The sequence below is a fragment of the Mus caroli genome, chromosome 6 (assembly GCF_900094665.2).
Source record: "Mus caroli chromosome 6, CAROLI_EIJ_v1.1, whole genome shotgun sequence".
Taxonomy (NCBI): Eukaryota; Metazoa; Chordata; class Mammalia; order Rodentia; family Muridae; genus Mus; species Mus caroli.
In genome coordinates this window covers 29,993,817-30,008,645 of record NC_034575.1, presented here as the reverse complement: position 1 = coordinate 30,008,645, position 14,829 = coordinate 29,993,817, and the positions used below count along the sequence as shown (strand labels likewise).

The following is a 14,829-nucleotide window of genomic DNA, read 5'->3' as shown; positions in this document are numbered from 1 at the left end:
GTAGACCAGGCTGGCCTCGAACTCAGAAATCCGCCTGCCTCTGCCTCCCGAGTGCTGGGATTAAAGGCGTGCGCCACCACGCCCGGCGGGTTTGCTTTTTCATGACAGAGTTTCTGTGTATGACAGCCTGAATGTCCTAGAATTCACTTTGTAGACAAGTCTAGTCTCCAACTCAAAGAGCTCCGCCTGCCTCAGTCTCCAGAATGCTGGGATTAAAGGCCTGTGCCACCATGCCCAGCACTAAACTATCACTGTGAGCCAGGCACACAACACACACAGCACAAGGTCCCAAGTTTGCAACTAGCCTGGAATATAGAGATCCAATCTGCATAGAAATAAACTGTCATCTTGATGACTATTCTAAGTGCGTTACAGACCTCCACCTAGTGGTTAAATAATGTTTTCCACTTTGACTAAAAGAATATGAAAAATATTTTTAAGGGAAAAATATGGGCGTTGTTGGGAGTAAATAGCCCCAATTACTATTATCTTTTAAAAAATAGTTTGATTGCTCCAAAAGCTTCCTTAAACTATTTTTCTTGACATTAAAAATATCTGCACACAGGGGCTGTACAGATGGCTCTTCAGAGGACCCGGGTTGGTTCCTAGCATTCACATGGCAGCTCACAACCATATGTAACCCCACTTCCAAGGGATCTGAAGCTTTCTTCTGACCTGAGACACACTGAGCACAGACATGCATAAACCCCAAACACGTAAAGAAAGCATATATACACATACATCAAGTGCCCCTATAGATATACTGCTGCCTGTTGTTATCTTCTAAAGTACTAGGCATAAATGATAGCTACTCAGGATAGGGTGAGCGGAACCACACTTAAAATACAAACATTCATAAAGAAGAGAGCACACTGAAAGCCTATCATTAGATGAGGCTACTGACAAGTTCTCAAAATAGTTTAGTTGAAATACTAATTACTAAAAATAAAGGCAAAATAGTTTTAATTGAAACAAAATTAACAATAAAAAACATATTCATTATAAAGGTGATTTAAACATATGGTTTGGCTAAGACGGATCAGATATAATATAGACAAAAATTTCTCAAAAAAAGAAAACTAGCAAGTTCTAAATTTTCCATAAATACACCAAATAAAGCAGAAATTTTGTTTGGAAGTAATTTCATGTTTAGTCCTATAGAGTAGGATTTCAAACATGGGCCACTCTGCTCAGCTTAGTATTTTAAATGTCTTCCTTTTCAATTTATATTTGTTTATGTATATGTGTGAACAGGTGACCATAAGAGACTTGGATCCCCCAGAGATGGAGTTATGGGTTTAGAGCCACCACATGAGTGCTGGAATCTGAACTCCCATCCACTACAAGAGCTGCAAGTGCTCTTAACTGCTGAGCCATTGTCTCTAGCCATGCCTTCCTTTAAATGAAAAAGTTCTACCTTGAATTTATCCAACACAATCTTCACATAGTATAAAAAATATATATACTACAGGTGAGCATTTATACTGGTAAGACCATTTTAGATGGCCATTCTAAAAAAATCTATTAAAATAAAACTACATATTATTTCCCATGTGAATTCTATCACAAATCTTCTTGAAAAGTAGACATATGAGGATTTTGAAGCAATATTTGTGATAGTAAAATATTAGAATTTTTAAGTCTATGAATAAAGAAATTGTTTAAATGTTATAGCCTTACTATAGGACAACAGCCATTTTATAAGACCCCAACAGATATGTACTGTGATACAAGGAGAAAAGAGACAATTGTCCAACCCTACAGACAGTACACTGTAGTTCAAGTCTATAAAACTAGAATATCACCGAGTGTTATTGCCTTACAATGTCTATATACTAATCTTCTAACTCTTAAAAACTACACTTGTCCTCCACTTTACAGCAATCTAATGGCTATGTCAAGACTTACTAATTATAGTTGTGCTGAGTCAAAAAATGGAGAAGTGACTTAGATTTCTGAAGCTACCATCTTTACAAAGAGAAAAGAGTAAAAATCTGTCTAACTTTACCAGCTTCTAGTGTGTCCGGCTCATCTGGTCTCTGGGCAATCTGTAAATAATAAAGCAGAGAGCCGTACAGGTGAGTCCTTACACGCTGGAAGCCACCACCTAGGAGACAAAGACATGTATGCAGTCAAGGGAAAACATTTCACTCAAAGTCAGAACAAAGTCATAATGCTTAGAAAAATGTAGATGGAAAAACCTGTCTTCAAAATAAAATCCAACAGTTTCTTCAGTATGATGTGAAGCGAAGAATCTCCGATGGACGCAAAGCCTACGGGCCGGCTCTCTGCTGCAGGAGGTGAGGTCAAAGAACTATCAAGCATGAAAGCATAATGGGCCTCTCCAGGTCCTGAGACCAATGGCTGCTTCTGTTCCGTGCGCACAGCCTGGCTTAGGTGAGCAGTCAGGGTGAACACAGCGCCGGCAACCACTGGCATTAACTCTTGTGCGGCTTCATCATCCAGCACCTTAAAGTACAAAGGGGAACCAGTGAGACCAGCTCCCACGAGAACTCAGGAAGTCTCACATAACATAAAGCTTTACAACTACCTTAAGAATGTAGGACCTGGGGGGCAGTGGTGGCGCGTGTCTTTGATCCCATCACTTGGAAGGCAGAGGCAGGAGGATGTCTTCGAGATAGAGGCCAGCCTGATCTACAGAGTAGATCCAGGAGAGTCAGGGCTACACACAAAGAAACCTTGTGTTGAATCTCACCCCACCACCCAAAAACTCTAGAACTAAGCTGGGTGGTGGTGGTGCACATGTTTATTCCAGCACTTGAGAGGCAAAGGCAGGTGGATAACTGTGAGCTTAAGATGCACCTGGTCTACAGACTGAATTCTGGGACAGCCAAAGCTACACCATGAAACCCTGTCTCAGAAAACAAACAAAACAAATGTAAGAACTACTCAAAGGGAAAAACGCCAAACAAGTGTTAATTAATCCTGATCAGAATTCTATGCAGAAAGTTTTTGCTTTGAAATTACACATCCATGGTATTCTGTGAAAACTTAATTTTTTTGTACCACTAGGGTCATATTCAGTAGTTCTAGGTAAGATCTGCTTACATGTAAGTGGTTTGGATAAACTTGGTTCACAGGAAATGGCACTAACAGGAAGTGTGGCCTTGTTGGAGGACTACTGTGTAGGGGGGCTTTGAAGATGCCTAGTGCTCAGGCTCCACCCAGTGTAGAAGAGACCCTCCTCCTAGCTGCCCATGATGGTCTCCTTCTGGATGCCTTTGGGTCAAGATGCAGACCTCTCAGCTCCTCCAGCATCATGCCTGCCATGCTTCCCTCCATGCTGATAATGGGCAGAACCTCTGAACCTATAAGCCACCCCAATTAAATGTTTTCTTTATGGGGGTTGCCTTGGTCATGGTGTGTCTTCACAGTAATGGAAGCCCTAAGACAGTCTATATTTACAACGCTTCCTGGATAATTCTGAAACATTCTAGCTCATAGTTCCTTTTTTTATGGTTTTTCAAGACACGGTTTCTCTGTGCAGCCTTGGCTGTCCTGGAACTCACTGTAGACCAGGCTGGCCCCGAACTCAGAAATCCGCCTGCCTCTGCCTCCCAAGTGCTGGGATTAAATAGCTTTCTTTTTGCATCAGTATTATAAACTCTATTTTCCTTCTAATCTAAAATGGAAAAAAACAATTAGAGCAGCATATTTGCTTACAGGCAAATGTATATGATTATAATACCATATATTCATACATGAAAGTCTCTAGCAGTAAAGTAACTTGGGAACTAAATCACCTTATCATGCACATCTTGTAAAAGGTCACGGATAATCAGCTGTCGATCTTCTGCCTGGATGAGCTCCTGAGGACAAGCTGTCAGTATAATTTCTACCAGCTGCCTCCAGGATTCTAGAGCATGCCGCTTTGCATGAAGACACTGTAGCAGCTTGTTTCTTCCTACAACATACTGAAGAATAGTGCTGACTTCCTAAAGCCATAAATATTGAAAGTGGTTAACATTCAGGGAGATAATACATCTTTTAAACAATTTCCTATTTTTAATACTTCCTAGTTATTCAGAAAACACTCAAATTATATTTATTAATTGTATTGTATAACTTTAAAAATAAATTGAAAACCACAAAAAATATAAAACCGCAAAACATTCCATGAAAGTTTAATTTTATGTGTGTGTGTGTGTGTGTGTGTGTGTATGTGTGGTTTGTGTGTGTATGTGCCCTCACATGTATACATGCCACAGGAAATGTACAGGGATCAGCAAACAACTTCCATGAGTCATTTCTTTTCTTCCATCCTGTGGGTACTGAAGACCAAACTCAAGTCGTCAGGCTTGGCAGCAAATGCCTTTATTTACTTCACAGCCCTCCGTGTAAGTCATTGACTAATTACATATGCAATTACCACTCTTTAAGCAAGCAAATTAAGTAGTCCAAACAAAGAGCTGAAGGTGTCAACCTAACACAGCTTACTTACCTCCATCAGCAGAGGTCTCTGACCTATTGCTGCTATACCCTGAAGAGCATTGACTTCAGCTACAAGAACTCTATGAAGAAGCTAAACAATTAGTGAAAAAGAGAAAAACAGTATCATCAGATGCTGGTGGAATAATACATAGTAATTACCATAGCCCGCCCTAACTGGAAAAGGTCCAGGTATCTCTGCATACAATGCACCAATGGCAAGGTCCAATTTGCACACAAAAACATTAGCCATCCGGGTCCTTCCAGAAAATAGTAGCTCAGGGCCGAGGGACAGTAATTTAATGCTGGGAGCCTCAATCGCCTTCTCATTTTGCTGTAATCATTCACTTGGTAGAGAACAACAGTGAAAACTACTCTGTAGTCCTAGCTGGGTGGGAAAATTGATGTGGAAAGCTTTTAAAGAAAGTAAGAGTATTTATTGACTTTTTATTTCCTCACTGTTAGACAAAACAGCCCAATAAACTAATAACAGGAACAGTAACATGTTAATCTATGTACATTCTACGGTTATATTTTTCTGGCAGCTTGGTGTCTGAACCAGTTACTGCAGGCTCTGGAGCGCAGCCCTCACCTTGACATTGCAGACCGTCTGCCCCTGTAAATTCTTGTGCTCACAGTTGGCAATGACTTGCTCAATCTGAGCACGGTCAAAAAAATCCAGCTGCAAAGGCTCAGGAATCTCCTGACTGAAGTCAATCGAATCAAGAATACTGAGAATTTTCCGACGCACTAGAAACAAGAAGTAAATAAACCGTCCTTGAGGCCCGGAAGAGGAGAACCAACCATACTTAGCTCGTCAGCACGCTGTGCTCTGAGACCAGAGACCCTGCTGAAATAATCTAAATCCCACTTATTTCTGATTCCAACCATACTTAGCTCATTAGCATGCTGTGCTCTGAAACCAGAGACCCTGCTGAAATCTAAATCCCACTTATTTCTGATTTGGCCACTCACTAAGATAATTTTTTTCCTCTGCTCTATAAACCCTTATAGACAACAAGCAATCCTTTACATAGCTCTTCTATATCGTTCCAGAACCTAGAGATACCAGTAAATTATCCTGCAATTTTAAGCAGTGTAATGTCTATAATGTCCTCAAATTCCAAGGGCCTCTCACCTTTTGTGGCAGTGTCAAAATGAAGGAACCCAGAGACAGATCTATTTTCATCTTCCATTCCTCCTTCACCATCTGTTGGAACACCAATAGCAGTAGATCAGAAAAGGAAAGGTACACTTTAAAAATTACATTTACTCAGAGGTGACAAACATTTTATTTCTGGGTCAAAGAGCCTTTTGTAAATGGATAAAAATGCAAAATTACGAGGACTTTGAAATGTCCATTTACCCTTCTCCATCACAACTGACCCACTCATAACTCTGAAGAGGATAATTAGAATTTCACAACTAGCAAGCCCCATCATACTAAGAAAATGATTAAAAAGAAGCTTATGTTTAATATGCATATGTAATACTCAGTGAAACAGCATTGGTTATGATGGTTCGGTATGACAAACTTCACTATTTTGTATGGCAAATTCATTAAAAGGAAAATGAAATGACATCAAAGGACAACTTTTCATTGTTTTAAAGATAAAGACACTCAAAGCTGGGAAGCAGCAGTCTTGTCTACAGCCCCACCCTAAGCATACGCCACCGTGCCCCTCAACAGTGTTCACCTGAGTACGGCTTCACCGGCATGTCATCCAGTAAGAGGTGCAAGAGCCTCTGTGTATGTGAGCGCTGGCGATTCAGAGATGTCACTCTTAGTTCTATTGAGGCCGTCTTCATAAGCCACGACATCTGACTCAGCATGGAGATTTCATGCTCTAGAATTTAAACAAATAAATTTCATCTCCCATTGTTCAAATACAAGATCAGAAAATTCCATAAATCATCAGATACTTCCTCATGAAACAAAGTCAGTAATTTCTGAATCATAGTAACATCATAACCAGAACATAAAATTATGAAAGAAAAAGAGGATACAAAAGAAAAAGATGTTATTCTATGTCTATGAAAAATTTAAGAGAATGATAAAATTTTTATTTGTGCCAGATGTGGCGCATGCCTTTAAGCCCAAGTACTCAGAAGACAGAGGATCTCTGTGAATTCCAGGCTAGCCTGATCTACACAACAAGTTCCAGGTCAGCTGGGAATATATAGTGAGACACTAGCTCAAAAAAAAAAAAGTTTATTACCAGAGTAATTTCACAAAGACCTTAAAAGTCTGCCACAATTTAACATGAATGTCACTTTGTATTTTGTTTTGAAAAGTAATTCAAATATATAATAATTCATTTTAAAAAACTATTTTTACTCAAAAAATACATACTTAAGCCTATATTATATAATTTTAGGCTATATAATTTAAGGTGATAAGACAGTTGGTAGAGCTCTTGCCTTGACATATAATTAGGGCTATACACCACATTATTAAAACTAGTTTAAGGGGATTAAGAGAGATGGCTCCATGGTTAATGGAATGTCCCACTCTTGCAGCGGATCCTGGTTTAACTTCCTATAACGAAGTCCATGGGATCTGCCACTCTCTTCCCAGGCTTCTGAAGACAGGGGTCCATGTAAACACAGGTACACACACACACACAAATTCAAAACTAAGTCTTTCAAAAAAAGGTTTTCAAATTCAGTATTATTTTAAGATAGTCTTGCAATAACCAAGACAAGTCTCAAACACAGCCCCTACCTGAGCCTCCCAAGCTGATCTGAATTACAGGCAGGCATGACCATTTCTGGCTCAGTATTATTTATGTTTAGTGGGTCCTATGCTTTGAAGTCCTAAATGATGACAACATAAGCATAGTTGGCTAAATAATAATACTAACAATCTCAATCTGCACTGGTTGACAATTTGCCATACGATGGAGTAACTGAGAAGTTACTTCTCAGTTAAGAAAATGCCTGTATCGCTGCAGGCAAGCCTGTGACACATTCTCTTAATTAGAACTGATATGAGGGCTGGAGAGATGGCTCAGCGGTTAAGAGCACTCACTGCTCTTCCAGAGGTCCTGAGTTCAATCCCCAGAAACCACATGGCGGCTCACAACCATCTGTAAAGGGATCCGATGCCCTCTTCTGGTGTGTCTGAAGATAGCTACTGTGTATATATAATAAGTAAATAAATCTTTTTTTTAAAAAAAAAAGAGCTGCTATGAAAGGGCCCAGCCTATTGTGGGTGACCAGATCCCTGGTCCTGGATCATGTAAGGAAGCAGGCTGAGCAAGCCATGGGAGCCAGCCACTAAGCAGCACTCCCTGAGGCTTCTGCTTCACTTCCTGCTTCCAAGTTCCTACCTTAATGGAGTATAACCTGAGACTAACTAGTAAGATAAAATAAACACTTTCCTCCCCAACATGCTTTATATATGTGAGCACACTGTAGCTGTCTTGAGACACTGGAAGAGGACATCGGATCCCATTACAGATGGCTGTGATCCACCATGTTGTTGCCGGAAATTGAACTCAGGACCTCTGGAAGAGCAGTCAGTGCTCTTAACCACTGAGCCATCTCTCCAGCCCCCCACCCACCCATGCTTTTAGTAATGGTATTTATCACAGAACTAGAAACCCTAACTAAGACACAGGCCAAGTTAAGTCCATTTTTATAACACATAAGTCATACTGTGACTATTCTTTTGGATTATCCATGTATAAAAACTTAAAGTTTCTATAATGTTCTTAAATAAACAAAATCTCATAACTAAAAATGACAAAATTATGAAAATAAAGAAAATTGTTTTGTCAATCAGATAATTCTAAAGATATAACAGTATTCTAAAACCTAATTAGAAAGCTGACAATTACTAGAAAAAGAAATGTATTAACAGTCTATATGAACTTTGATTTCAAAATATGATGCCATAATTAAGTTTCAGAACTGCACTGTGGTACCCACACTGCGGTGGAGAATAGTCTGAGCTCACAAATTCAAGACACCCTCGGTTTGGCTATATCATAAATCACAATGCTAAGCTAAGGCTTTGAAGTGGTTCAGCAGATTTGGGTACTTGCAGTGTGTCTAACTAGCTAAGATTGATCCCTGGGATGCACAGGGAAAGGAGAAACAACTCCTGAAAGTTGCCTTTCAACGTATATAGGAATGCTGTTGCACAAAATGTAATAAAAAATAAATAAAAAGTTCTACTATATATGTAAGAAATTAACACAAGCAAGAGTAAGAAAAGATTTGTATACAGTGAACAGGAAGAAGGGGGGGGGGAGCCAGACATAGTACATGTCTTTAATTCCGACACTCATGAGGCAGGTAGATCTGAAGCAAGCATGTGTTGCACAGTGAGTCCCAGGACAACCAAGGCTACAAAGAGAGACCCTGGCTCAAAAACAAAAGAAAAGAAAACAAACAAACAATTCACAATTCTTCTGGTCTTAGTATACACCAAGTATACATACAGGAAAAACAGAAATATTTTTTTAAAAACTTTTTATTTTTTTAATTTAAAGGAAAAAAACAGAACCTTGATAAAATTTAAATTAGGCCAGAACAGTTCTTAGTTATGTCAATAAACTAGATTTATAATTTCCTCTAAAATTACTTTTCAAAGTTTTATTTCAGGGCAGTTTAGTTTCAAATATATGTAAGACACAAATGTAAATGAGAAATTTCTCTAAGTAATTTTCATTCACAAGTAAGTAGGATGTCTCAGCAGATAAAAGTACTTGCAACACAAGCCTGATGAGCCAACGTCAATCCTTAGACCTCATGCAGAGGTGGAAAAGAGACAACAGACTTTACAAAGCTGTCTTGACCAATCACGTGTGCAGTGTGGCATGTGCACACCCTCACACATATAACACACACACATGCACATACACACGTTATGCGATCTAATTTCAGTGGTTTTCTTATCATTTTAATAAAACTTTTAAGTTTTGTTAGAAAAGAATAAACTCCCTCAATCAGACTACAGTCATGCAGTTCTACACTAGAAAGTAAGAACAGGAAGCTTCAAGCAGAAATTACAAAAGCATCCAAATAACAGCAGTAAAGTTCCAAGTGCTGCACATGGGAAGGCCTCAGCACCTAACCACTAACACCAGTGTGCACACTGGTTACAATCTCACCAATTATAATCTGCAAACACAAAACCCAGCATGTGCCAGGCCCCAAGATAAAGGACCCACATAATACTACTAGTGTGGCATGTCACATGACAGTTTGTAGATAGAATGAATTAACTTCAATTCAGGCTATTCCTATAAGGTTTACATACACAAATGAACTTCATGTTTAGAAATGGGTACAATCTCAAGATACCTAATATGTAAGAAATACTCCCAAGTCAAAAGGGATTGAGGGGAACATGGTGGGATATGCCTGTAATCACAGACAAGGCAGAGTACCTCAAATTCCAAGCCCAGATTCAGAGAAGACCCTATCAATCAACCAATTAATCAAATATTCAAATTCTGAAACAAAGAGTTCTCAACCTGCAGTAATAAAGCAATACAATGCCCTACCTTTGTTCGAGAAAGGTAGATGTTGCAACTGGGAAAATAAGAAGTCCTGGCTGGTTCTCAAGTACCTCATAGTAGGACCAGATGTGTCTGAGCATGCACATAACTGATATATCACCTAACGAAATAAAAGAAAATCAGTTATTTCTGTACTGATTAAGATAACAAAGTATGAATGTAAAACTTAAGATGCATCAACAACCTAAGCAAATGAATAATCACATGTGTAAAATAAATATAAGCTTAGAATTTTTAAAGACTTATTTATTTATTTATATGAGCATTCCATCTGTATTATGTACATCAGCATTTCAGACAAGAACATCAGATCCTATTATAGATGGTTATGAGCCACCATCTGGGCTGGGAATTGAACTCGGGACCTCTGGAGGAACAGCCAGTGAGTGCTCTTAATGGCTGAGCCATCTCTCCAGCCCCATAAACTTAAATTTTTAAATCCAGGTCCTTGGTGTACCAACTCAAAACAGCACAGAGAACACAGCTCAGAGTACTGACACTGCCAGACATGGCCTAGATTCCAGAACTAAGGCAGCTGAAGAAGGATAATAATGAATTCAAGGGCAGCCTAGGTTACATAGCAAGACTCTGCATTCAAAGTAAAAATGAGTTGCAGGACTAAATCTTGAACTTACCCTAAACATACATAAACATACATAAAGTTAATTAAGCTTTAGTATTTTAATTAGTAGTAGCATTACCTGGTGGTCACTTCTGAAAATTATCTCAACTTAAAAAAAATAGTAAAACTCAGTAGAACTACAACAATCACTAGTAAAATACTATAAAAATGTCCAAACTTCACTGTTAGAAATGTAAGCACTAAATACAACTTTAGGGGGAGGAGGGAACATTTATATCAATCCAAGAAAAATTGAGTAGATCTGACAAGCAAACAAATATCTCCATTATGTACATAATTTTCATAAATACATAGATAAAATGGCACAAAAATGAAAATTATTCACAATAAACCAAGAGGACATCTATTTTTAATAATAAAAATAATTAAACCAGTAAGCTCAAGGCCAGCCACAGCTACACAGAGAAACTCTATCTCAAAACAAAACAAAACAAAACAAAACAACAACAACAAAAAAGACCAAATAAATAAATGGATGGATGCATTGATGAATGAATGAATGAGGATAAAAAATGAGGTAGCAAGGCAGATGTGGTGGTTTGAATATGCTTGCCTAAGGAATGGGACTATTAGAAGGTGTGGCTTTGTAGGAGAAATGTGGCCTTGTTGGAGAAGTGTGTCAATGTGGGATGGGCTTTGAGACCCTCCTCCTAGTCATGTGGGAAATAGTCTTTGCCTTTCTGCCTTTGAAACAAGATGTAGAATTCTTGGCTCCTCCAGCACCATGCCAGCCTAGACACTGCCATGCTTCCCACCATGATAACAGACTGAACCTCTGAACCTGTAAACCAGCACCAATTAAATGTTGCCTTTTGTAATCATGGTGTCTCTTCACAGCAATGAAACCCCAAGACAGCAGGTGGCATACATCTTGTAAGTCACAGAATCTCTTTATAACTACAAAACGTAGGTTTCAGTATTTGCAAAGCAGCAGAGGTATTTTCATTCTCAGGTCATCCATTTATAAGAACTTAGTACTCACTTGTATATGTATTGGGCTCTTTTAAGCAACATTCTCTCAGTACATTAATACTTATCATAATTATTATGATTGTTTGCGATAACTCTAGCCAAGCAACTATTCATCCCTTTTGAACTGATATAACCAATACTCTTTACAAATTCCATATATGTAAGATTGCTTATAACCCTTAAACCAGTGCTCAAAGTCGTCTGTGCAAAGTTTCAGCTACCTGACTTGTCTAACACAAACAAGGCCACAGGCTTCCTTTGTCTTCCAACTCTCACACTGCACACAAAGGTCCTTTTCAGGGTCTAGCTAGAGTCATATTTATATCGGTTTTTTTTTTTTTTTAATTTTGCATAAGTCAGGGCCAAGGGCTGGAGAGACAGTTCAGTGTGTTAGACATCTATTGCCAAGCCTGACAGCCTGAGTTTAATCACCAGGACTCAACATGGTAAAAGGAAGAACTGTCTCTCAAATGTCCTCTGACCTCCACCCTAGCATGGTGATATGCACATGTGTTGGGGATTTGATTTGTGCTTACATGGGAATTTGCACATCTGCTGAAGGCTCCTGCCAACAGTTGGCTTTTTGACAGGTCAATAAAGAGACAGTGACCAATCGCTGGGCAAGGGAACAGAGGCAGGACTTTTACGATTCCCGGGCAAGAAACACAGAGGAGAGAAAGAGCAGAACCGCCATGATGGGGAGGCAGAGAGATCAGACTTAAGTCACCGACATGTAAGAATTTGGAATTTGGGAAAGTGGTGCCAGGGGTCACTCCCCAGATTGGATCTGGGCTAGCAAAGATGAAATACAGATTTAGCAAGTGTTAACTCAGGAATATTAGAAGAGAGCGTGTTAGCCACGTAGAGGTTCAGGAGTGACCCAGCCACAGCCATTGAGCTGGTAAGGTATAGATGTATGTGTGTGTCTTTTCATTTGCAAATCCAGAGAACTCAGGCAGGTGGTGAGAAGTGCAATCACCAGCCGGGAGCTCACTGCTGTTTAAATAATTTACTGCTAACACACCCGTGCACACAAAATATAATAAAAAATATAGAATTCTGCCGGGAAGTACTGACGCATGACTTTAATCCTAGCACTTGGGAGCAGAGGTAGGTGGATTTCTGAGTTCTAGGCTAGCCTGGTTTACAAAGTGACTTCCAGGACAGCCAGGGCCACAGAGAGAAACCCTGTCTCAAAAAAACCAACCCCCACCCCAAAAAATATATATATATTTCTAAAAAAAAAAAAAAAAAAAAACCTAAACAAAACAGGACCAAACATAGTTCTGAAATATATTTAGTTCTAAAGCCCAAGAAAGCTGTGAAGTAAATTGCCTTTCAGAGAAACTACTTGTTAATAAACTCCATACAACCCTGATTACAGTGCTATTGCCAAAGTTGAACCCTAATAGAGCGTCAATACATGTCATATGCAATCCTTTTAACAGAAATGCATATAAAATAAGGTCATAGGTTTAGCAGTTAACAAGAATGTTGGGATTAGAGAAGTGTAGGAATCTGTCCATTTTCATTAATAGCAACAGTCCAGTTCTTGTTAGTTCATTATTCAGTGACCTTATAAAACATGCCAGTGAGTCAAAAATAATTGCAAACCCTTGCCTAGAAAGAAATCTGTATTTATTTTGTGTTTACTTGTTCTGTTTGTGTGTGTGCATATGCACATGTGCAGTGTGTACGCATGATGTTTATGAGCATGTGTGCCAAGAGGAGGGGAGAGGACAACTCTGCAATTGGTTCCCTCCTTCTACCAGAGACTGAATTCACTGTCAGGCTGCTGGGAAGTGCTTTAACCAGCTGAGCTCTCTTGCTGGCCCTAGAAATACAGTCCTAGAAAAATACCAAACAAGATACACTTTGACAGCACAGAAAATGTATCCAAAGGGGAAGAAAAGGGACTACAGAAACTGGTATAAAAGGGGTAAAAGGAACACCAAAACCATGTGTGTACTGAATGCAACTACATATAAGCACACATAAAGAGAAAGCACAGAATAAAAGGCAAACACCTCTGCTGCAGACTGACTGCCTGTCTCCTAACAGCTTTGCTACTAGTTTGTGATCCCACAAGCTAAAGTCCTCAAACAAAACACAAATCAGTTAAACAATAGAAAGTGCCTTCGCCTTCTCTTCTGGTCTTCAACTTAGCTGTATTCACTTCACCTCCCCTGGCCTAGATGATAGAGCTGTTCACCTGTTTCTGCACACATATCAGACTCTGTAACGCTGAGCTTCAAGGTACCTCAGATCACTCTCTAAGAAAGAATTCAGATTCAAAACGTGTGATTGCTTGGGACACCAGAGGACAAAGACTGACACATCACAAAGACAAACATGAGAATAACAGAAATGTCTCCATTACATCAAGAGAATAATCTACCTTTTCAGTATGACATGGAATCACAGCGCTTAGAACACATGTACAAATGAATTAAACTCAAATCAGATGCCTGCCATCTCCATGGCCATGGACTTGTTTACATGCTTCTTCTAAGGTGCTGCTTGTAGTGCCACTCTACACTGCAGAATCCATTCCACATATGAAAAGGGTCACACAAGGGAAGCCACACAACAGAGCAAGCCCAAGCTAGCTCAGCCTGCCTCGGGAACAGATGGTGGCAACCAGAGATCTTTTGACCCAAGCCTGCTCTAGGCCCCCAAAGAGCTACTTTAAATACAGTACCACTGGTAAAATCCACCAAAACACCTAGCAGTTCTCCTTCTTCACTCTGCTAACATCTTCAGATCTATAAGATGTTGTTATTCACGCCTCATGGGACTTATCCACAAATGAAAGACTAGAAGAACTACTAAATGAACACATTTGTATACTGCCTCGTCGTTGTCCTCCCATCTATGAACTGAGCTGCTCACGTTTCTGCCCAGTTCAAGGTGCTTTCTACTGCGTACCTGGTAGCACAGGTCGGCCAGCTGAGGATACTCCCGCACAGCCACTGGGCCATTTCTCCCCTCTGTGCCTTTCTCCAGAATGTTGAGGATGGCATGCAGGCATGTCCGAGGGCAGCCTAACACTCCTACATGGAACCAAAAGGAAATTCAACATTTCTCAGGGTTTCTGCTCAATTGTGAACATGCTTTCAAAAGCTGATATAGGACACTGTACTGGCTATTTTTGTGTCAACTTGACACAGCTGGAGTTATCACAGAGAAAGGAGCTTCAGTTGAGGAAATGCCTCCATGAGATCCAACTGTAAG

General features: G+C 39.6%; 1 protein-coding gene across 3 annotated transcripts in view; it reads right to left on the bottom strand.

The window, feature by feature from the left end:
- Nup205 (nucleoporin 205) overlaps nucleotides 1-14,829 on the bottom strand; it is a 70,730-nt gene that overhangs the window by 18,143 nt on the left and 37,758 nt on the right. For all 3 annotated transcript variants that reach the window (XM_021164044.1, XM_021164043.2, XM_021164045.2), the window contains exons 22-30: nucleotides 14,524-14,648; nucleotides 9,966-10,080; nucleotides 6,147-6,296; nucleotides 5,588-5,659; nucleotides 5,042-5,199; nucleotides 4,463-4,543; nucleotides 3,765-3,956; nucleotides 2,202-2,469; nucleotides 2,009-2,107 (exon numbers count right to left, since the gene is read on the bottom strand). In XM_021164044.1, the coding sequence (XP_021019703.1) occupies nucleotides 2,009-2,107; nucleotides 2,202-2,469; nucleotides 3,765-3,956; nucleotides 4,463-4,543; nucleotides 5,042-5,199; nucleotides 5,588-5,659; nucleotides 6,147-6,296; nucleotides 9,966-10,080; nucleotides 14,524-14,648 (1,260 nt within the window). The remainder of the gene's footprint in view (nucleotides 1-2,008; nucleotides 2,108-2,201; nucleotides 2,470-3,764; nucleotides 3,957-4,462; nucleotides 4,544-5,041; nucleotides 5,200-5,587; nucleotides 5,660-6,146; nucleotides 6,297-9,965; nucleotides 10,081-14,523; nucleotides 14,649-14,829) is intronic.